The following is a 25,252-nucleotide window of genomic DNA, read 5'->3' as shown; positions in this document are numbered from 1 at the left end:
ATGGCATTACCGCTGTTACCTGAAGCTCCCTTGTTTCTTCTTCAGCAGCTGATGCATGGTAGGACAGCACCTTACAGCAAAAGGAACCAAAAGACACTGATCTTTTTGGCAACACTTAAATCTATAATACCAAAAAATCTAAAGCACTCTATCAATAATGATTCAGTGTAAACCAGGGGTCTTCAAACTTGGCCCTTTTATGACTTGTGGACTTCAACTCCCAGAATTCCTCAGCCAGGCATGCTGGCTGAGGAATTCTGGGAGTTGAAGTCCACAAGTCATAAAAGGGCCAAGTTTGAAGACCTCTGGACTGTAAACCAAAGTAAGGGAATAGTATAAACTGATGATCTTTACAAACTGTGATTGATAGACGCCTTCACTCCCAAAGGACAACTTTTTCTAGAGTAACTGGCCCATAGCCACACAAGATGGGGTTTTTTTTTAAAGCAGAACTTGAATGAATTTTCCCTGTTTCTAGCCTGGCAACTCTAACCACTTCACTAAACTGGCTCTTCTGCCACCTGTAGTTGATGTTAATATTTCTTAACAATGATTTGAAATGAACATTTGATGTGATTTTGCAAATTTTTACAGTTTATTTGATTCAGATGCAGTTTAAGTAATGGTTTAGGTACTGTAAGTTAGAGAAGGATAATTCATGCTGGGAGAAAACATTTTGTTCTTAATGATAATTCTTAAATCATTTTTGCTAATTATTAGCATTACTAGCATTAATGCCAGTATTTTGGACGATTAGTGGCAAGAATTTGGAAATTTAATCATTTTGTATATTTTATGCTGATTGATAATGAAACAATAAAATTAATTTTAAATGCATAGCAGTGAAGCAGTAAATACTTAAATATTTCTTTAATAAATTAAAATAAATGTTCTGCTTGAGGTTTTTTGATATTAATTCTAGATGGAGAACAGTATGATCATATTATTGGACACTGCTAATATACAGGGCTCCTAAGGTCAGCCACGGGGGGCGGGGGGGAGGTACAACATTGCTTTAAATGAGCAAAGAATTTGCAAAGGGCTCTTTTTCTTTTATGGAAAACAGCTGAAAATCTTCCATGTACCTATATGAATGACAAATAGCTGACAACATAGCTATAATTATAATCCTAACAAAGTTGTCGTAATAAATTAGCTTTTTCCAAAGGTCCATAGGACTAGCATAAAAGAAATTCTGTCTTACGAAAATCTTGGCAAAAGTTTGTGTAAGAAAAAATATTTTTAATTTACTGAACAAAATGAGAATTATTTAGAGCTGTGAGCGAAGGAGAGAAGATTTTTAGTTTCTGAGTTGGATTTGTGTTTAACTGGCATTTCATGAAGCTGAAATCATAACTTTAAGCTATAGCACATTTTTCATAAGGGTATATTTTCCCTTATTTTTAAACTACCTGAATTAGTAGAGTGCAATACACTCAAGACTGTGTCAAGTAATTTTCACACACTTTTGCGAAAGAATACTACAATTCAATGCAATCAGAACAACTAAATATAGTTTTGCATGTAAAATTTCCCTTCAGAAACAATTACAGAATCTGAATTTTAGAAATATTGTACTTTGTTTACTCTGTTAATGCAAGGTTAGCCAATGTCTAGATTATCTGATTTCTCAGGTTATTTTGGAGGCTGTTAAGAGCACATCAGGATCTCCTAGCTTCTCATTCATAGCATGTGCATTATAATTAATGGAAATTAAAAGGCTAGGCAAGATGACAGCAATACTTGATATGATTTGATGACATACTGTAGAGCAGACATGTCAAACTCGTGACGTCACGTGACATCGTGCAACGTATCGGGACGGTTTTGCCATTGCCGGCAATGGGGTGAGCACGGCTTTTGGATGATGCATCCGGCCCACGGGTTGGCAGTTTGACACCCCTGCTGTAGATGAACTCTACAGTGACCTTGCTATTATCCCAGATATGACTTGTTTGAAGGGCTGGACCAAAAACATAGGAAACCATAGATAGGAAAGAGAAGATGTCCCAGTGCCACAATCATATCTTTTTTAGTGCAAGAAGACAAACCACCTACATTGGTCACAATTGCCAATATGCAATATGTTTAGGAAAGGAAGTAGTTGGGTTCGCAGCTGGATCCCATGAGAGTGATAATCCACCACTGCTGTGCAAGCACATGGAAATATAGAAGCATAGAGTCAATAAGAGAGAGCTTCAGTTGGTAGCTGAACATTGGGCTTGCTTTAAAGTCAGCAAGAATTCGAATAAAAAAAACAGTACATAAAGACTGCCTTAATTTATTCTTACCTCTAATGTCACCATTTGCTTTGCCATGGCTCTTTCCACAGCTTCATACATCTGGGTGTTCTGTATTCCTAAGCCACAGAAGATAACAAAAGCTTCCAAAAACTGTTCATCATTTCTATTGAAAGCTTTTATTTTGCCTGAGTTTTCTTCCATCTTGTTTGCAAGTTGACAAACCCCTGGGTCATAATAATAATAAAAAAACACAACCAAATGATACCCTTGAAAAAGTACATAATCGATCAGCATTAATCACACATTTAACTGAAAGAACCTATGCTTGACAGGGTAGCATGGAGAGCCCTTGCTATAAAGTCACCAAGAGCCGGACACGACTGAACGGTTAAAACAGTATCACACATTTATATTAAAATTTTATTTTTTCTTCAGAAAGAATAATTAGAAATCTATCATTTAAACTTTTAAATGGTCCAGGGATTCAAACAAAAATTACACATTGTGCCACAACATTTTTAAGAAAATTAATTCAGGCTATGTGGAAGCAGACGTTTAGTTTTGAATCTTCATGTATTGGTTTACATACTTCAAAAAAATTAACTAGCTTCATTTGAGTCAGTGGTGTTTACTTTTCCTTATATAAGCATGGGGGTTTGCTGAAAACAAAACATCAAATGGAACATTATAATATCCCAAGTCTTAATTTTCTTCTCGGCTTTTACTATTAATAGACCTTTAGTTTGATGAAATCCCTAAAGACAATTTGTCCTTTACAAACTCATTAAACGTTTATAAGCATGCCAAAATGCTGTAATGAATATGAGGTTAGCACACCCAGGGCTTGTACATTCTTATTTGAAAATTGCAAATTATGTGCATATAAATCTGCATTTTAACTACAGAGAAAATATCACTAATTTATTAACTGACTGATTATCTGCTAAATTCAAGTAGGTGTCTTGGGATCATTCACTATAAGTGCTTACTGTAGTACTTCACTTAGGAATCTACTTTGGAAACTCTATTATCTGGATGTACAACAGATCTATAGAATCGTAGCTTAACTAAAAATTTATTCATACATGAACTCATCACACATCACTGCCACCTTTCAGTTTAAGTCCTATTTAAAAGTATTTTGTTAAGAAAGTGGCTGAAATTGTCCATATCATTAGTGAGTCACTGATAATCCAAAAGACACTGCTAATGAAAGTATAGGTACACACTCACGAAAGTCATAGTTATAAGCATCCCACAGAAGCAAACCAAATGGCAAAATACAAACAGGAAAACTGCTATTGAAATTAGAAGTTTTAATAATTAATAACTAAAATATCAAGTGTTTATTTAATACTATGCTTTTCCTTCAATAACCCCAAGGTGCTTATATGAGATCTTGTTTCCCTTTATCCCACAACAAACCTTTTACAGCTGGACTGTAAAAGAATAACTGATCCAAAGTCATCCAGTGATTTTTGATGAGTGACATTGGAATTGAATCTGGGTAGCCTCAATCCTAATCCAACACTTGAATTACTTCACTGGCATTTGATGTACTGTAGCTCAAAGATGCTGAGAAGACAGGATCACCAAGTGACCATTTATACTAATTTTATTTTTATTCATGCTAATTTTATATGCATGCTAATTTTTATATTTTCAAAAATTACTCATTTATTAAATATTTATATTTATAAGACTGTCTAACTTGAACAATGTGACTCTTTGGAATGTACAAAATCATTATACAACAATACAAAAGAAAAACCATACATGCCACTAAAATGAAATAAGATAATTAAATGGCATTCAGAAGTAAAATGAGTTTTATTCTACCAAAGGGGATCTTTGCTGACCCAAGCATTTAAGCCAGGGGTCTTCAAATTTGGCCCTTTAATGACTTGTGGACTTCAACTCCCAGAATTCCTTAGCCAGGCACGCAAGTTATAAAAGTCCACAAGTCATAAAAGGGCCAAGTTTGAAGACCCCTGATCTAAGCCTTAAGTGCCTGAATAAAAGACCTGAGGGGTTGGGGTGATAAAGACCAAGCTATCTAGCACTGCTTGAGTGTTTCTCAGAAACAGCTGGGTAAAGTTTGCTATTTGCAGGTCTGTAGCTTAATATCTGTAAGACAGCAGAAGGCAAATGAATGCAGTGCAAATTTTGTTTAAAAAAAATGACAATGCTTCACTACAATACACTGATTAACAACATTAAAAGAAGTACATTTGATCCTAATACGTCTTTCATTTTCATAATAAAATTTCTTAAAGAACTGTTCTGCATTTGATGTCAGCACATAATATGGGACAAGTGAAACAAAAATCCAAACATGTTGTTTTCTTGCTGAAAAATAAAACTGGATTGATCTTATCTATAATAGTAGTCTATGACCTTTCAAGTTCTAGAATAGTGTTAGTAACTGTGTTCCATCTGCTCAGGATTTGGTGAGTCCAACTTTATTGTTAGGTTGGAGGATAGTGCTCCAAGTCACAGCCCACACAATTCTAAATTTCAGAAACCACAGCTCAGGTGGTACTCTACTGAGCCACGATCGTCAGCTAATTTTAGGTGCTCCACTTTACAAAAAATGAAGTGTTTTTTCCTATAGTAAAACTACTATTGTTTGTTTCATAATTCTACCCAGGACATTCTTCTGTAGCCCCCCAATTCCCTAATACAAAGCATCTTATTTGGAAGAATACATTTATATTTATCCACTTGTTTTCCAAAAATATTTATTTTAGGTCAGTGTACAAAATATGTCCTTATGACACAATGTTAAATCCATTTGTTTTTATGACATGTGGCTATGTATAAGGCATAGGTTATTAGTGAAGAATGATCTTAGAAATTTCACACATTGCTTTTTTCAATTTCCAGTGGGAATAAAATGCCACCTATGTGCATAAACTGAAGCATAATTGAAAACTTCAAAATGTTATACCTATCACTTTATTCTTCTTTCCATTTTTTATAGGCGTGCAGAGCAAGCTTTCAATGTGCTGATTTGTACTGTCTGAACATTCATTCTGTTAAGGAAAAAACAAAGCATAATACTTTATTAACTACATAAGAGAGCTTAGTGTAGCAGTTATAGAACTGATCTAAAAATCAGGAGACTGTGAATTCTAGTATTCCTTTGGATATGAAAACCAAAGCCCAATCAAAATAACAACAACAAAACAACTGGAGCACCACTTGAACACCATTGGCATTGACAATTTTGCCATTAGTCAATTGCAAAAGGCGGCCTTACTAGGAACTGCTTCCATCCTGCAATGATATCTGCAATACCATCAAACATCCACATCTGCCTATCCCAGGTCCTTGGTAAGGACTCAATAGGTAGACAAAAATGCCAAATCCAGTCTGAACATCTGGCTGACTGTGATGATGATGATGATGATGATAATGAAGAAGAAGAAGAAGAAGAAGAAGAAGAAGAAGAAGAAGAAGAAGAAGAAGAAGAAGAAGAAGAAGAAGAAGAAGAAGAAGTTGTTGTTGGAAGGGACCTTGGAGGTCATCTAGTCCAACCCCCTGCTCAGGCAGGAAACCCTATACCATTTCAGACAAATGGTTGTCCAGTCTCTTCTTAAAAACTTCCAGTCTTGGAGCATACACTGCTTCTGGAGGCAGGTTGTTCCACTGGTTAATTGTTCTGTCAGGAATTTTCTCCTTAGTTCTAGGTTGCTTCTCTCCTTGACTAGTTTCCATCCATTGCTTCTTGTCCTGCCTTCAGGTACTTTGGAGAATAGCTTGACTCCCTCTTCTTTGTGGCAGCCCCTGAGATATTGAAACACTGCTATCATGTCCCCCCTTGTCCTTCTCTTCATTAACTAGACATACCCAATTCCAGCAACTGTTCCTTAAATGTTTTAGCTTCCAGTCCCCTAATCATCTTTGTTGCTCTTCTCTGTACTCTTTTTAGAGTCTCAACATCTTTTTACATCGTGGTGACCAAAACTGGATGCAGTATTCCAAGTGTGGCCTTAACAAGGCATTGTAAAGTGGTATTAATACTTCATGTGATCTTGATTCTATCCCTCTGTTAATGCAGCCTAGCACTGTGTTGGCTTTTTTGGCAGCTGCAGCACACTGCTGGCTCATATTGAAGTGATTGTCCACTAGGACTCCAAAATCCCTCTCACAGTTACTACTATTGAGCAAGGTACCACCTATACTATACCTGTGTATTTGGTTTTTCTTGCCTAAATGTAGAACCTTTCTTTTTTCACCACTGAATTTCATTTTGTTAGATAGCGCCCAATGTTCAAGTCTGTCCATATCCTCCTGTATCTTAAGCCTATCTTCTGGAGTATTGGCTATTCCTGCCAGCTTGGTGTCGTCTGCAAATTTGATGAGTTACCCATCTATCCCCTCATCCGAATCATTGATGAAGATGTTGAAGAGCACTACACCCACAACAGAGCCCTGGGGCACCCCACTACACACTTCCTTCCATGTAGATGCAGTTCCATTGAGGACCACACACTGAGTACGGCTAGTCTGCCAGCTACAAATCCATCTGGTGGTAATGCTGTCTAACCCACATTTTTCTATCTTATTAAGTAGTAGGTTGTGATCTACTTTATCAAATGCCTTACTGAAGTCCAAGTGAATTATATCCACAGCATTCCTCTGGTCCACTAATTTTGTCACTTGGTCATAGAATGCAATAAGATTTGTCTGGCATGATCTGCTTTTGACAAACCCATGTTGGTTTTTAGTAATGACTTTGTTTGTCTCTAGGTGTTCACTGACTGGTTGTTTGATTATCTTTTCCAGAACCTTCCCAGGTATTGATAGGTCAGGCTGATAGGTCTGTAGTTTCCTGGATCTATTTTTCCCCCCTTTTTTCATCATGACAATGAAGAAGCTCTGAAAGTTCAAGCTCAGTGGAGGAAATACCATCAAGGCTGTTAACACCTAGGCAATTCCCGTAATTAGATATACAGCTGACATAGTGGACTAGACTCAAGCAGACCTAAAATCCCTGGATAGGAAGACCAGAAAAATAATGACAATGAATCATGCTCTTCATCCTGGTTGGAGCAGCAATGTTGACATTACTTACCAAGGAGCATAGGTGGGCATGGAATGTTGAAAGTACACAGTCAGATGAAGAAGAAAAAATGGATATTAGAAGAATAGCTGAAGGACAATGAAAAAGATACCTGAAGCCGGTACATCATGAAGATTTACTGAATACTGGAGAGATCAAACTGGTGCTTTATAGGTGCTGGTTATCACCTATAAAGCCCTACATGGCCTGGGTCCGGGATATCTGAGGGAACACCTGCTGCCGGCATCAAACGCCCTTCGCCCAGTGCGCTCCCACAGGGAGGGTCTGCTCAGGGTCCCGCCGGTAAGAGATTGCCGGCGGGTGACACCCAGGGATAGGGCCTTCTCGGTGGGAGCGCCTGCCCTCTGGAACCAGCTGCCGGTGGAGCTGAGAACTGCCCCCGACCTCCGATCATTCCGCCGGGGCCTGAAGACCTGGCTCTTCGAGCTCTCGGGCCCAGACTGAGGAGAAATTTTAATTTGGGGTTCTTTTTAATTGACTACAGGGTCAATTTAATATTTCTTAATTTGGTTCTTAATTTTTGTATTTTGGAATAGGGCGGTATATAAATATAACTAAATAAATAAATAAATAAACTGGCTTTCAAGAAAGATCAGATGAAGAGTAGAAAAGAGATGGTAAGGCAAAGTATTACATGACCAGCATGTAAAAAACAAATAAAAAACAACCTTAGCCGGCAAAGCAGATAACAACAAGGCCTGGCAATGACTGAGATTGGGAAAGTTGAAGAAACAGACAGAGGAGTTAAGTCTGGTTGCACAAGACCAATCCTTAAGAATAAATGTATACAAAACCAGAATTGAGAAGACAGCAACAGGAAGCAAATGCCAGTTCTGCAAAGCTAAAGTAACAGTGGAACCCTTAGTTAGCTGCAGCAATAAGATCGTGCAGACTGACTACAAACAATGGCATGACAAAATAGTAAAAATTAGTGCATTGGAATGTCTGCAAGAAATATCATTTTTTTCTGCAGGCAAGAACTGGTCATATTTTTTTTATTTTATTTTAATCCCATTTATATCCCGCCCTTCTCAAAAGTGCAATATGGAAAACAATTGGAAATAACTGCAAAATTCTACATAATACTGTACCTGTCCTTCAAACAATCTTGATAAATCTCTGTATCTCTCCCTTTCTCTTATGTAGACATATACAAAGACTAGATGTATATTTTTTAACACAATAATAAAGATATCAACAATAATATATAAAATATATTTTGGTCTTTATTATAAAGGTGGATCTGAATTGATTTTGACATAAAAATAAATACACATAACTGTTAGGTGTGAAGTATCAGGATCACATGTTAAGTTTCAGTTCAGAAGATTTATTACTTAAGTTAATACATAAAAATATGGTTACTAAATGGAAAACCCTTTCTGTATTGGCTGACAGACTATCAAATGGTGGGAATAATGGTCCAAGGAGGGTGGATAATAACAGCAATGGTCCAAGCAGGGTGAAAAGAAGCTTTCCAAGAAAGCAGCCACAGCAATAACTAACAAAACCAATTAATCTAATTAACATATAAGATGCAATAAGGCATCGCTACTGAATGATACTGACATTGGAAACAATTAGTTCAACGTTACGTATACAATATTTGCATGGCAGGTTGTTCTAAGCTCACTAGACATTACCGGCTGTGTTAGTAAAGTCAACAGGTCATGCCTCTTCAGCCAAGGTGGAAATAGGTCAAACAAATCCTTATTAAGAAGTAGGGAAAGAAGAACTAGCACACCAGCAGAAGGCCCTCCACTGATACAGTAAGAGGTGGAAATGCAGGGTCAAGAAAGCAGTGCAGTTCCATGAAACACAATGGAGATTGAGGCAGATGCTAAAGCACAGCATGAGTACATCTATTTACATTTTATAAGCTTTTTAATAGAAACAATTGCTGAAAAAGGTAATTACATCAAAACATATGCCCAGTCAATTTTTGTATGTTGGCTCGTGTTACTTACTGTCCAAGGAAATCTTTTGTCTTGGTGCACTTGTGGAATATTAAGAGGCTCCATAGTATTCTTGACATACTGGGCATACATATAATTAATTTGGTCTGTATCATTGTCTCTGTTGAGACAGAAAAAGAAATGGACTCAGTTAACTGTATTAATTATCTACTCTTAGAAGCAAATTCTAATGGTCAATTAAGCATATGAAAAGCATGTTGTATCAATGGCTGATGTTCCAGTGTTACATAGATCTTATGAATGCTCTGGATACAGCTAACGTGTTTGAAGTCTTGGATTTTAGTGGCTATGATGCTTAATCCAGTAATTTTCCATTTCGTAGTTTAAGTAATATGTCTAGCCATGACAAACTTCAACATAATCTTTATTTTCAAGAAATGCACCACATCCTATGGTAAGATATATATACACCTGCCTCTAATCAGTCTTTAGCCTGATCCTGAGACTTATGCTACATCTAACTTTTGAGGTCCCTTACCATAAATATATTAAAAACAACAACATTTTACATTTTAAAAAGGTCATCCCAGAGCCAGGAGTGATCCAAATATATTACATACAAGGAAAAGTTATTAATATTAATCAGTGTTTAGAGGCCTTATTGAAATAGCTGAAAGCAAGTATAGAGCTTAGATATCTAATTCCTTAACTGTCTTCTCCAAGATTTTAAGAATAAAATAAAGAGGTTTTGCAATGCCCTCACCAAAATCCTGAAATATAATGTCTGAATAACTAACTTGGTATTCTTCCTAATAGCCTTGTTGATTGGTACAAATATTTTATTCAAAAAGACATTTGCTCTAAAGAAAATACCAAATTCATTTTAACCCCACGTTAGCAGTTTTATTGTTGTTTTGGTACTATTTACAACCACAATTCAGCCCAAAGTTTCCGTAGCTAAACAAGACAGTTAAGTCAGTTGTGCCTCATTTTACAACTTTTTACCACGGTTGTTAAAAGAATCCCTGCATTTGTTAAGTGAATCATGCAGTTGGCTTCCCCCATTGACTTTGGTTGTCGGAAACCAGTTGGGAAGGTTATAAATGGTGATCACATGACCCTGGGACAGTGCAAAGGTCATGAATACATGCCAGTTGCCAAGTGCCCGAATTTTGATCATGTGACCATAGGGATGCTGCAATGATGGCAAGTGTGAAAACTGGTTACAAATCACTTTTCTCAGTGCCGTTGTAACTTTGAATGCTCACTAAACAAATGGCTACAAGTCAAAGACTATCTGTACTCAAAATACCTTTGCACTGGCCTGATAATCTTCCATTTAAAATTCATGCTCTTCACTGGGCAGATCATGAGAGCATTTTGAAGACTCAAGATTCCAAAGTTCTTTTTACTGTCATGGAGATACAGCTAAAAATAAACAATTTCAAAGCATCTCTTTGCAATGACTAATGTTTCATAAATCTGCTATTATTAACTCTTTTCTGTTTGAATCATCCTATCCTTTCGTTTGCCACAAAAAAGGGCTTTTCATAAGACATATGAGCCATTGTATTAAACAAAATACTGGTCTGTGTAGTTCTGTTTTAAGAAAGATTAATTTGCAGGCCTCCTTGAAATAAGAATTCATAGTTTACTCAGGTTGTAAATTTGCAACTAGGCTGGTTGACATTTTAGTCTTAAACACATTTAATTGATACCTCATTTCATTCTGAAGAAACACAACCAATAAAAGTGCATTAGTTAGTAATTTATTCAACCAACAAAACTAGAACTAAACCAATTTAAATAATTGGTTAAGGATGCTGCAGAGTTACTAATAAAAATGGAGAAGATGAATGGATTTCTTGGATGTACCGATCTGATCCACAGAAGAGATAAAACAGCCATGCCCTTTGAATGAGTTTGCATGACATGGTGGTTAGCATGGTAGGCTAAGACTGGGGAAACTAAGGTACAAGCTACCTGCGTGACTTTGGACCATTCACTATTTCTCTACTCAACCTCTCCCCCAGACTTTAGCTTTGAGGAAGCAATAGCACGTACATCACCTTGAATTCCTGGAGAAAAAGCAAATTATTTATTTAATATATTTTTATTTGTTTACTATAGTTTTAGAAATACTCAAAGCAAGGAATTGAATAAATTGACGAATAACTGAAGCTCAGATATGAGAAGCCCTAGCAAGGGGGTGAGCAACACAGCACTCATACAGTGGATGCCAGGGCACCTATAACGCCACTAGATGGCAGCCACTGATCAACAGGATGAAGGGGGGGCGAAAAACACACTGGGAAGTTGCCTTCTCAGCTAAGCTTCATCAGATTCAGAGCACTTTCCAATAACAGAAGGTTTACTGGCAAAAGAATGCTCTCTGCAGAATTAATGGCAGGCTTCTCTGTGTCTCTCTTTCCACATTTCTAAATGTGAATTTTATGTTGGATGAGTTAGTCAGCACATATAAGAAATACTTATAGATTGGGGCCACCCACAAATTGTTGGTATAAAGTGATACGTTGTTCCTAAAAAGAAGGGGGGGGGGGAAGATGTATATGCCACATCTCCAACTCTTCCATCTGTTAAGGCTGATCAAAATGAACACCGCCTCCTTTGCAAGCCTCACTGAAAGTAATGCAATGTACGAGCAGGCTATCCTTTTAAACGGGGTCCTGCTGTGGTCATGTTTCTGATTGCTGAAAACTGATGGCTTTAACTATGAAGGAAAAGTGTGCAGCCATAAAAATCTCTTGAATCTAGTTCTTTTACCTTTTGTGGGTCTCACTGGAATCTTCTATTTCTTCATATTCCATGTGAAAGACACTGGAGAATGAATCCTAAATATGAGAACAGAGTTTGGGGTTAGTTAAAATGTACAGTAAAATTGTTTGTATTGTAAAAGAGCATAATTCATTTATTTCCTGCCTAGTGAAAAATGATTTCAAGAAACTATCAATGATTTACTGTGTTTCATAAAGCATTTTAAGGCCCATGATAAACAAAACTGACCTATTACGATGGTTATACTAATTTTCTAATTTATACAATATATTAGGCTCAATTTAATTTACTACATAATGAGCTTCACCTTGTATGTTGAACATGATGTTGATTCATACACTACCTTTTTTAAATAGGGTATTTAACATCACTATCAATTTTAAAAAATGGTGCAATTCCAAAAGTGCTTTTTCCTCAGCTGCCATATAAGACACAGCTCTTTTCCATGAATCAGAATAACAAACCTAGGAAATGACCCTATCTTCAATAGGGCTTCTCTGATTGACTTTGATTGAGCAGGATCATGTTAACATTAGCAGTCTCTAACAGCCAAGCCCACGTTTGTTAGGTCAATGCAACACCTTAAATCAGGGGTGTCAAACTCAATTTCATTGAGGGCTGCATCAGCATTGTGGTTGCCCTCAGGGGGCCGGGTGGGTATGGCCAGGATGGGCGTGGCCTACTGGGTGGGCGTGGCTAGAATGCGTGTGGCCTACTGGGTGGGCGTGGCCAGCTCTACATCGTTCGCATCAAGGATGGCAGTGGGGGCCTGGGCAGGAGTGGGACAGATCTGAGGGTCTCTGGTAGAAGGAGGGTCTCTGGGCCAGGGCCAAGGCAGTGGGGGCCGTTCCCTCACTGTTTCCAGGATGGCTTCGCGGGCCACATGAAACCACTTCGCGGGCCGGATCCGGCCCCTGGGCCTTGTGTTTGACATGTCTGCCTTAAATTGTGCCCCTAAACAATTTGCAATTACTGTTGGCCTTTCAGCATGGACATAATATGTTTTTAATATTATAATGTTGTTGCCAGCCTAATTTCATATCAGGCTTTTGAATACTATCTAAGGGTATTCACCATGTAGTAGTCATGTTAGGATTTAACTAAGGCTTAAATAACTGTTGACTAATCCATCTGTAATTGTACAGATACACACTTTGCCAAAACTGAGAATTTGCCAGTTGAGAAGACAGTCAAGATCCATACTTACTGAACAGTCTTCATCCACTATGAAAATGGTGCACTTTTGCACTTGCATGAAGGAAATTATAGTGGCAGCTATCTTCTTCAGAATGACTTCTAATGATTGCTGCTCCTCAAATATTAAACTGGCAAGATCAAGAAGTACCTACAACAGAAGAAAATAATAATAATATGTCAACTTAATCACATTTTAATCGTCTGAAAGGCAGATTTCCCACCCCACCCCCCAGTAACTCCAGGGGTTCCTTTCAAAGAAAACCATATAATTGCATTAATGTAAAGAAATAATGCATTACTCCTTGCAATTTGAACAAAATGAACTTTACAAGATCTCTGCCCACATATTGAAGACAGTTTTACACTTTCATTTTTTTCCAGAACTGTGTACATTTTTACTTTACAGAGCATCTACAGTCTCCTTCCTACAAAATCTATAAATCAATTTCTCCAGGAAGAGGCCCTTATGGACAATTTGTGTTCTACTACCGTATTATTTGGCACAAAAATGGGATTATTCCAGTAGGCATTATTTAGTGTTACTAAAAGCTATTCGCTAGTTTATTAGATTGATAAGTCTTCTTTCTTCCAGGAACTCAAGGTGGCCTATGTAAAACACACACACACACACACCTCAGTTTTACTCCCACAATAACAATCTTGTGCAATATGTTGGGCTGAAAGAATAAGCTTTAACTGGGTAAAGCAGTTCATCAGAGAGCAAAATATTTTGAACCAAGATACCTCAAATGAACTAAATTAAAACCTGCCTCAAAATCTGGGACCCATAACTCCCATAGAATTGAAATTTGGCAAATTTTATAAAATCATTTATGACATTGAAATTATAAATCATTTTATGATACCACATAAAATGGCATAAAGTATTTCCCATGGTCAATTCCTGATGTTTGACCGTGCTGTACAATTCTACATGAGCTACTTTCAAGGCAGATACCTCCCTCCCTCACTTTTTAAGACATTCTCAGCTTTTTTACTATATCTGCTATTGTTAAAGGCATTGAGGAATTTGGTAAGGAAATATCTCTGAAAAACAACCCAAGGAGTCACAAATCTAATTATCCATATAATGTTAGGATTCTGAACAACTATAAATATTTACCAGATATTAGGAAGAGGAGACGAGGAGGAAAAGGATGCTAAAGTAATTAGACTGACATTAGATTTATATTCTGAATTTCTACCAAAGAAAAATAGCATTCAATTTATAATGTCAAACAGAAGAGAACATCTTCATTATGGTCACTAACTAGAAAAATATACAGTTTTACAGTAGAATTTACAGAATACAAGTGGAAATCTATTAAGAAATGTAATTAACATGGGAAGAAACAAAAATACAGTGCAGCAATAAAATAAACTGCTAAAAGTTTAAATACTAATAGCTACATTTTAAGATATACACAAAGGCATAAAAACACTCTTTGTTATAAAACAAACTGCTATAATGTTTTATATAACAATTCCCAAATTACTTACTTTATTTTTAGTTAGGTTGCATAACTATCTTGTTTGCTCCCTAATAATACAGTCTCTGAAACAGAATTTGCAACTTCAAAGTGATTGAGAAGAAATGAAATACCGAATTTATTTCATTTTCTAGGGACCTTATTTGAAGTGAGTTAAATATACATAGTACATTCACAATAGAACCAGCAACATAACAACCTGTCCTTTTATTTAACAGACAGAGCATCTCTGCAAATGTCATTCCTGTAAAAGTTGAAGGTAGTGTATTACAGCATACTATGATAAAGGTTCTATAATATTTTACAGAAGCAAGATTATTTAGCTGCCTCAAAAAAATTACTTAAGGTCCTCCCAATGGAAAATTTCAGCATTATCACTCTACAAATCAATCTATGTTAGCTGCTATATGACTATTTCTTTAGCTTTGGTAAAAACCAAAGAATGCAAGCCTGGAAAAGATAGACAAAATTTTGTAATTTCATCTCCTAGGTCTTCTTCCAGCTTGAGTAAATCTAATAATAGCAATCTAATAATGACAGTGGAACTAAACCATGATGGAAATTTTTAAGTTAGAAATTGATTTTTCTTAACCAAATTAATTCTTCTCTGGAACTGGACCTGCCTCCAATCAAAGGGATTCTGATGGATTCCAACAATAGCCTTCCAGAATATTTTTAATAGTAATTTTATTAAAAATTACAACTGCAAAGATAAAAACTAATGCCTACTAAAAAGAAAAATAGAAATATATAAAGAAACGACTTCCGTCTTCATCACAACAAATTATAAACAATTTTAATCACTTATCACCTTCTCTTAAAATATATCAAATGATCTCTTCTTCCCACATCCCCTCTCTTATCTATAAATAAATTCTTACAGTTTTGTCATTTCAGCCATGACATCACAAAAGTCCATTAAGGGTTACTAGAAACAACATATCTATTTTAACCTTCTTCAAATTTTACTCCTAATAATATTGATCTTTAGTAACTTCAAATATTGACCTAGAACTTGATTTCTTTTCATTTTTCTTTCTCTTCTCACAAAATTCTTCAAAACTTTTATGAGCCTCTTTTATAAACCCAATTTAGAAAAATTATCCAGTCATTCTCTTAGTTTATTTATATATTCCTTTTAATTATTAAGACCTTAGTGGGTTTGGGTTTTGTTGTTGTTGTATATTTAGTGCAATGCCTTTTTCCATCTCATTCTTGTAGTCTGTCATGCTTAAATCCACTTTCAAATTAGTCTCAAAGATGCCAGATAAAACTTGCTCCTCTTCTATAGTACCTTTTGAAGACAGTCTATATATTTTGTATTCTGTATTTGTAAGTTGTGTTTGAGGGTTCTTCTCCTTTAATTATAATCTTCAGTTCCTACTAGTTCCCACTTTTTAAAGTCCTATCTTATATGATTGTTTTAAAGAATTCAAAACAAAAGCATTTTCCCATGGGAAGGATTCCAAACCCTTATTTCATTTTTTTCTGGATACTTATTCCATTTATAGCTTTCAAATTTCAAAGTTATAACCACCCTCTTACTGTTCAGCCCCCCCCTCCCCATTTTTAAGTCATTAAACATGTACTAAAACTACTTCCAGTAAGGATTGAAGGTTACTAACCCTATACTGTAAAACACATCAATCAAAAGGTTCCTAATAGCCAAAGAGCAATTAACAAGCAATTTCTGAAAGTGATGAGAAAAGGAAGTATGCAAACTTATACTGGAAAATGTAATGTTTAATATAAAGTCACTTGAATTCATAAGTGCACAAAACAAAAAGCATCATTTGTCTATCTAATGAAACAGAATATTTGATTGATTTTGATTAAATCAAATATATTTATAACCTCCCCTTCATGGATTACTGCCTTGTCATGGCGAAGGGGCTTGCGTAATTCAATGAAACTATGAGCTATGCCATGCAGGGCCACCCAAGACGGAAAGGTCATAGCACAGAGTTCTGACAAAACGTGATCCACTGGAGAAGGAAATGGCAACCCACTCCAATATCTTTGCCATGAAAACCCTATGGACAGTACCAAAAGGCAAAACGATATGACGCTGGAAGATGAGCGCCTCAGGTTGGAAGGCGTCCAATATGCTACTGGGTGAATTTAATTCAGATGACCATCAGGTATACTACTGCGGGCAAGAATCCCTCAGAAGAAATGGAGTAGCCTTCATAGTCAATAAAAGAGTAGGAAAAGCAATACTGGGATACAATCCTCAAAATGACAGAATGATCTCAGTTCGAATCCAAGGCAAACCATTCAATATCACAGTAGTCCAAGTCTATGCCCCAACACCAGTGCTGAAGAGGATGAAATTGACCGGTTCTATGAAGCCCTACAGCACCTTATAGAACTAACACCAAAAAATGATGTCCTTATCATCATGGGGGATTGGAATGCTAAAGTAGGAAGCCAAAAGATAACCGGAATAACAGCCAAGTTTGGCCTTCGAGTATAAAATGAAGCAGGGCACAGGCTGATAGAATTTTGCAAAGAGAATACGATGGTCATAGCAAACACTCTTTTCCAACAACCCAAGAGACGGCTCTAAACATGGACATCACCAGATGGTCAACACAGAAATCAGATTGACTATATGCTCTGCAGCCAAAGATGGAGAAGCTCTATACAGTCAGTAAAAACAAGACCAGGAGCTGACTGTGGCTCAGACCATGAGCTTCTCATTGCAAAGTTTAGGCTTAAACTGAAGAAAGTAGGGAAAAGCACTAGGCCACTCAGGTATGAATTAAATCATATCCCTGTTGAATACACAGTAGAGGTGACAAATAGATTTAAGGAATTAGATCTGATAGAGTGCCTGAAGAACTATGGACAGAGGTTTGCAACATTGTACAAGAGGTAGCAACTAAAACCATCCCAAAGAAAAGGAAATGCAAGAAAGCAAAATGGCTGTCTGAGGAAGCTTTGCAAATAGCTGAGGAAAGGAGGGACGCGAAAGGAAGAAAAAGAAAAATATGCCCAATTGAATGCAGAATTCCAGAGAATAGCTAGAAGAGATAAGAATGCCTTCTTAAATGAACAGTGCAAAGAATAGAAGAAAACAATAGAATAGGGAGGACCAGAGATCTTTTCAAGAAAATTGGAGAGATGAAGGGAATGTTTAATTCAAAAATGGGCATGATAAAGGACCAAAATGGCAGGGATCTAACAGAGGCAGAAGAGATTAAGAAGAGATGGCAAAATTACACAGAAGAACTATACAAGAATGAGCTTAACGTCCCTGATAATCATAATGAGGTGGTCACTGACCTTGAGCCAGACATCCTAGAATGTGAAGTGAAGTGGGCCTTAGAAAAACTGAGCAACAACAAAGCTAGTGGAGGTGACAGTATTCCAGCTGAGCTATTCAAAATCTTAAAAGATGATGCAGTAAAAGTGCTACACTCCATTTGCCAGCAAATTTGGAAAACTCAACAGTGGCCACAGGACAGGAAAAGATCAGTTTACATTCCAATTCCAAAGAAAGGCAGAGCCAAAGAATGTTCAAACTACTGCACCATTGCACTCATTTCACATGCTAGTAAAGTTATGCTTAAAATCCTACAAGCTAGACTCCAGCAGTATGTGGATCGAGAACTACCAGAAGTACAGGCAGGATTTCGAAGAGGCAGAGGAACTAGAGATCAAATTGCCAACATATGCTGGATCATGGAGAAAGCTAGAGAGTTCCAGAAAAACATCTACTTCTGCTTCACTGACTATGCTAAAGCCTTTGATTGTGTGGATCATAACAAACTGTCCATAGGGTTTTCATGGCAAAGATATTGGAGTGGGTTGCCATTTCCTTCTCCAGTGGATCACGTTTTGTCAGAACTCTGTGCTATGACCTTTCCGTCTTGGGTGGCCCTGCATGGCATAGCTCATAGTTTCATTGAATTACGCAAGCCCCTTCGCCATGACAAGGCAGTAATCCATGAAGGGGAGGTTATAAATATATTTGATTTAATCAAAATCAATCAAATATTCTGTTTCATTAGATAGACAAATGATGCTTTTTGTTTTGTGCACTTATGAAAACTGTGGCAAGTTCTTAAAGAGATGGGCGTACCAGACCATCTTATTTGTCTCTTGAGAAACCTATATGTGGGCCAAGAAGCAACAGTGAGAACTGGACACGGAACCACTGATTGGTTCAAAATTGGGAAAGGAGTCCGGCAAGGCTGTATACTGTCGCCCTGCCTATTTAACTTATGTGCAGAGCATATCATGAGAAAGGCAGGGCTAGATGAATCAAAAGTTAGAATTAAGATTGCCGGAAGAAATATCAACAACCTAAGATATGCAGATGATACTACTCTAATGGCAGAAAGTGAAGAAGAACTAAAGAAAGTGAAGAAGAACTAAAGTGTTGCAGGTGAAGAAGGAGAGTGCAAAACCTGGGTTGAAACTTAACATTAAGAAAACCAAGATCATGGCATCCAGCCCTCTCAATTCCTGGCAAATAGATGGGGAAGAAATGGAGGTAGTGACAGATTTTATTTTCCTGGGCTCCAGATGAGGACTGTAGCCAAAAAATTAAAAGATGCTTGCTCCTCGGGAGGAAAGCCATGGCAAATCTAGACAGCACACTAAAAAGCAGAGACATCACCCTGTCAACAAAAGTGCATATAGTCAAGGCTATGGTCTTCCCAGTTGCAATGTATGGCAGTGAAAGTTGGACCATAAGAAAGGCTGAGCGCCAAAGAATTGAGGCCTTTGAACTATGGTGCTGGAGAAGACTCCTGCGAGTCTCTTGGACTGTAAGGCGATCGAACCAGTCAGTCCTAGAGGAGATCAACCCTGACTGCTCTTTAGAAGGCCAGATCCTGAAGCTAAAACTCAAATACTTTGGCCACCTAATGAAAAGGAAGGACTCACTGGAGAAGAGCCTAATGCTGGGAAAGATTGAGGGCAAGAGAAGAATGGGATGACAGAGAAGGAGGTGGCTGGATGGAGTCACTGAAGCAGTAGGCGTGAGTTTAAATGGACTCCAGAAGATGGTAGAGGACAGGAAGGCCTGGAGGAATGTTGACCATAGGGTCGCGATGGGTCGGACACAACTTCGCAGCTAACAACAACATTCATAACCTACTGGGGGATTATGTCTAAGGATGTTTGGCTCATGGAGTCAATGCATATTTAGTTCTCTGAAAATACCTGAAGTGTAGCAGAAATGGATAAAACAATTTTTTGTAGAATCATTTTCATGTTTTTAATGAGAAACAGGAGATACTGTTTGAGAAAACAAGGTAACACAGAATTATGGATCTGGTTGAGATCTTAGCTTGGTATGTTGATAATTTTTGCAAGCAGCTTTAAAATCCTGGGAAAGCTTGGGAGCCCTATCCACCCATTTGATTCCTACTAATGTTTTTGCATACTGGTAAGGGCAGGCCAAGATACTTCCCTCTGTAAACAGTGGTAGAACATAAGTAATCCTTTAACAAAGTACATAGGTAGATGTCACACCCTTCAAAGCATACTGAAAGAACAGTTCTGCCCTACCAGTTATAGTAAACACCCTATTTATACATATTGGGGAGCCTCAGTGTCTGAACAAACTTACTGAACAGGAAGGAATAGGATTTATTCCACCTCAAGCTCACTCCAGAATATGGAACATAGGACTATGGAGAAAGAGTTGTTCTGACTGTATTACATGGGAAAAGTGCATTTTCTCAGAATACAGTAGTTCTATTATGAATCCAATCTTTCTGTTCAAAGAATTCATCAAACACAGTCCCTAATTGCAAGGTTAATGGAGGAAGTTGAACTCAGACTGGTGGATGATGGTGGATCAAGATGCTTCTCATGTTCTGGTTGTAATAAGGATTTCAGAATACAGTTAGTCCTTGATTTACAACCATAATTGAGCCCATAATTTTGGTGGTAAGTTGTTGCAGTCATAAATTGAATCATCATGTGACCAAACTTGATTTTATGATCAATTTTATGATACTCATTTAGTGAAACACATAGTAGTAAATCTGAATCCAGTTTATCCAATGGGTGTTTGTTTGCCTTTCTTTTTCTGGAAAACAACAAAGAATCTCACAAAACACAATCATCCAACGGTGGATGTTGTAACTGTCATAAATGCAAGCTGATTGCCAAGTGCCTGAAATGCGTTCATGTGACCCTGGGGGTAGTGAGGCAGTTGTAATTTTTAGGATGGGTCATAAGTAACTTTTTTTAGTCCATTGTAAGTTTGAAGGGACATTAAACAACTGGTCGTAAGTTAAGAATTACCTGTAACTAGAAGAGGCACAGATGTTCCAGCCCATGAGTCAGATATAAGCAGCAGAACTCTCCAGCCAAATGGTGCCTCACCACAGCAATTACATTTGGAAAAAAGTATTTCCAGTGAAGTCCAGCATAAAGGTAGTCTATATTGGGATTTTGGTGGGGATTGCAACCAATAAGGGAAGAATTAAATTTCCCTCCTCAATGTCATTCTCTGCCATGCTACAAGGTATACTGACACATTAACATATTTTGTTCTCAGGAATCATTAGGCTTATGTATGAATCCCTTGATAGAAAGTAGAGTGAAATTATGTCATCTTCTTCTGTGAATAATAATGTTCATAGTTCAGTCTTGGTAGCTGATAACATAAAGGTTTAATTGGAGTTTACAGCAGGGGTGAGCCATTCATTTTGCCAAGGGGCCACATGAGAAATTGGGACTTGTGGAGGAAATGCTTACAGCATGTAGAGCACTAGGATGCTTACCTGCCCTTAACTGCCAGGTTAAGCTTCTGTAGTTTCTGTCATCTCCTTCTCTAATATGTCCAACCTCCTCTTCCTTATCCCCAGTCATTTTTCAAGGTTAGATCTCAATGCAGGAAGATGGCAATGCATACTGCCAATGTCTCCTGTTCCTTTAAGACCAGTTACCAATTATGACACCATGTACACTCAAAACAGCATATCATATCTATTGGCTATGCCTGGTGCACATGAAAACACATGAAATAAGTGTTCTTAATACTGTATATCCCTTATACACACCATACCCATAGATATGACATCTTTACCTCACCTGATTGCGTCTGTTTTCAAGAAGGGAAGTCTCGTAGAGCTGAGCATTGTGAAGAACAATTCCACAAAATGCCAGGTAAGCAGCAAAATCCTGTAAATTGGACACAAACAGTTATATAACTAGAGATCCTCAGATTTGGAGTCCTTCTAATAGTCTGATTTGCATTTTGAAATGATCTGATATTTTGCCAATTTTAATAACACCTATATTATTTAATTACGCTTGAGGATTTAGAAGCTTATTTCCAATTCCTAAAAACTTTATTTTATTAGCAAAGAGTGCTGTTTATATCTGTCTTAAAATACCATATTACATGCAACAAGATTTTTAGTGGTAAAGAGTTGTGGTGAATTTTGCAAACACAAAAACAGATGCAAACAATGCCCAGTCTTGTGTGAAATATTAAATGTAGGCTTCTATTTTTAAAAGCAAGAACTGAATCTTATTGAGACTATGAGCCATTTTTGTTTATCTTTTAATTTTGATGTCTCACAGATGCTCATCACAAATTCTATTTAGAAAAGATAAATTCTTCTTTTGTTCCTAGCAGAATTATCTGTATTTCAGATGGCATATTTATTAATAAAAATAAAATTGTAAACTATACCTTCTCATCTTGCTCAGTGAATGTTCCTCCAAAACCAGATTTTTTATTGATTGCTTGTGCCACACCAACCACCTGATTAAAAATCCATATAGGAATATAGTTTATTCAGTCAGATTTCAGATGAAAAGCATAAGGAAATAAATAGTCAACTGAGACATCCAAGCCTTGTTATCAAGTTTACTATTGTTTTTGATACATAAGTATGAATTTTTTAAAAAAAAATCAATGAAACAGTAGTATCCTTATTTTTAAAACTTAAAACGACTCTCTTATCCACATATATTTAAGAATAGGCATTACTAAACTCAGAACTGCTTACTTTTCAGAAAACCAATGAATTCCTAAGGTCAATCTAGTCTTACTTCAGGGTAAATTCCATGGTCTTGCTTTGCTATGAGTTCTTCCAAAAGCATTGAGTCTGGTACTTACTTTCTCTAATCTGCTTTGAATAGATTGGAACCAAATGGAACAACTTAAATGATCTTAGAGTATTTGTATATATTAACAAAAATGTTGAGACACTTACAGAAATATGAGCTACCCAAAATAGGGAGCCATGATCAATCTTTGGCTTCAGAGTACATTGATAGTAGCACACATAATTCATTGCTTTTCAGATTTAAGATCCTAAGCCTTCCTTATCAAATTCTAACCAAAATATTTTTTTCTTGCAGTGAGATGAGTTCACAATAGTATTATAATAAATTTGTTGGAGTTGCACTTCAAATGTGAATATAAATCCTTACTGAAATTTTGCTTTAATATTTGGCTATATGGACAAGTTGCTAAATATACTTCACTTTAGCAATGTCGTGGTAGTGTAACCTAAATAGACCTGTTTATTATTTTATCCCCAATTTTATGTAGATATACAAAATTTGAAATATGATATAGTACTACTCCATTTTCCCTTCTGTCTTCTGGCTACTTTTTGTAGAATAGCATCAAGTTGATGTTGTTTCAGATTTTGTATTCCTACATCATTCATAGGTCTTATGGGGGATTTAGTGCCCTTAAATGAACTGCCAGATTATATCCCTAAGCATCTTCAGCCACATGATCCATCATGGAAGTAGCTGAGAAGGTAAAAGAAATCAAGGCTTGTCGTTTTCAACAATTGTCATATATCTTCTATCCCAGTCTTTTCTAAGCTGTTGCTCATCAGTTTGGTTGGACTCTATATGGTATTGTGGAAATCAAAATATGGCCACATATGGAAGGTACCAGAGTTTATGACTATTAGCCAAACAAAAAAGATGCTATGATATGCATATTTGCATTTAACATGCATTTTTATAAAAGCAAGCAGAAATTATTTGGGAATGGAGGGATGGACTAGAAAATGAAAATTTAACCATTCTGCTATGGTTCCAGTGAACATCCTCATTCTAGAAATTTTATTTGTGCTATAGGAAAGTCCATGTTGAAGAAAAAGACATTTTTATCATCAGAGCAGAAACTGATTCGACTTTTTCTCCTGTTGTAAGCCTAATTATCCCAATTTTCCTGCTGCTATTTGCATCATTAAAAATGTGCACATAAGTAGAGTTTACTTAAATTAAATTTCATTTAGCCCTGTGATTGTTCCTGATGATAGATACCAACAAAAGCTATGTCAGACAGATTCTAAAACTTCATTTAGAATTTAGTTCCCCCAGGCTAAGCCAGGCCAGGCCATTAGTCAGTTCTTCTTGGGACATAATGCGGCTTTTGATGTTACAAAAGGCATCTGTATAAATAAGAAAAAATATTCTAAATGTTCCCATTGTACCACAAAGCTTTATATGGCTGCACAGCAGTGCTCAAAAAATACTCTATTAATACTCTCATGAAGTGAAGAAAAAACTCATTGAAAAGTGGAGGGTTACTTTCTGAAGCTGTATTATGTTGACAAAATTACCTTACTTTGCAAACAACAAAGTAAGTAGTAAATAATCACCTACTGCACAGACACCTGTCTGACACACACTTGTCTTTCTTTCCCCCAGCAAGCATTACCCACATTGTGGGTAGCAGTGAGCTGTGTTATCTGGAGTCTTTCAATATAATTATTAGTGTGGTTTGTTAAGAACATACTCAAAAACACACCACATATTATTCAGTAAAAATATTATGCTCATCATATAATCTGTAGAGCAGTTGTTGGAATTAGGAAATCACTTCATGTTATATCTATATTATATTAGTTGCCCTCCATGCAACTAGTTTAATTTAAAAGATGGTTCCAACTTTTGAACAAATGAGGACCCTACTTGAAGCACTTTTATCTGCTTGTCTGAATTAAAAGTATTATAAATATGCACAGCAAAATTCAAAAAGCTTTTTATGAAACCTGCCAGTATTATTCACAATATCTTTCTGTATTACTTGCAAGTAGTCCTCGACTTATGATCACAACTGAGCCCAAAATTTCCGTTGCTAAACAAGGTAGTCCTTACCATAGTTGCCACAGTTGTTAAGTGAATCATTTCAGCTGCTAAGTCAGTAACACAATTGTTAAGTGAATCTGGCTTCCCCATTGAGTTTGCTTAAGATAAGAAAAGGTGATCACATGACCCCGGGACACTGCAACTGTCATCAATACATGCCAGTTGCCAAGTGTCCGAATTTTGATCACGTGACCCTGGGGATGCTGCAGTGATTTTAAGTGTGAAAAATGTTCATAAGTCACTTTTTTCAGTGCCATTGAAAATTTGAATGGTCACTAAATGAATGGTTGTAAGTTGAGGACTACCTGTATTAAAAAGGAAATTACTTTCAACATTTTCTGGTTTCCCTGGCAGATGTCTGCTTCCCTTTGCTTTTTTTAATGTTTCTAGGCAACTGTATAATTTCAAATTGCTTGAAAAGTCTAA

General features: G+C 36.7%; 1 protein-coding gene across 3 annotated transcripts in view; it reads right to left on the bottom strand.

Annotated features, from left to right (window-relative positions):
• Positions 1–25,252, bottom strand: part of PDE5A (phosphodiesterase 5A) — a 78,439-nt gene that overhangs the window by 17,110 nt on the left and 36,077 nt on the right. For all 3 annotated transcript variants that reach the window (XM_081333078.1, XM_081333080.1, XM_081333079.1), the window contains 8 exons: positions 22,398–22,469; positions 21,791–21,880; positions 13,252–13,389; positions 12,033–12,100; positions 9,300–9,408; positions 5,194–5,278; positions 2,292–2,467; positions 11–70 (listed from right to left, as the gene is read on the bottom strand). In XM_081333078.1, coding sequence (XP_081189204.1) covers positions 11–70; positions 2,292–2,467; positions 5,194–5,278; positions 9,300–9,408; positions 12,033–12,100; positions 13,252–13,389; positions 21,791–21,880; positions 22,398–22,469 — 798 coding nt within the window. The remainder of the gene's footprint in view (positions 1–10; positions 71–2,291; positions 2,468–5,193; positions 5,279–9,299; positions 9,409–12,032; positions 12,101–13,251; positions 13,390–21,790; positions 21,881–22,397; positions 22,470–25,252) is intronic.

Source organism: Vipera berus, assembly GCF_964194415.1.
Source record: "Vipera berus genome assembly, chromosome: 7".
Classification (NCBI taxonomy): domain Eukaryota; kingdom Metazoa; phylum Chordata; class Lepidosauria; order Squamata; family Viperidae; genus Vipera; species Vipera berus.
The sequence above is the reverse complement of the archived record's forward strand: the minus strand, read 5'-3'. Positions and strand labels throughout refer to the sequence as shown.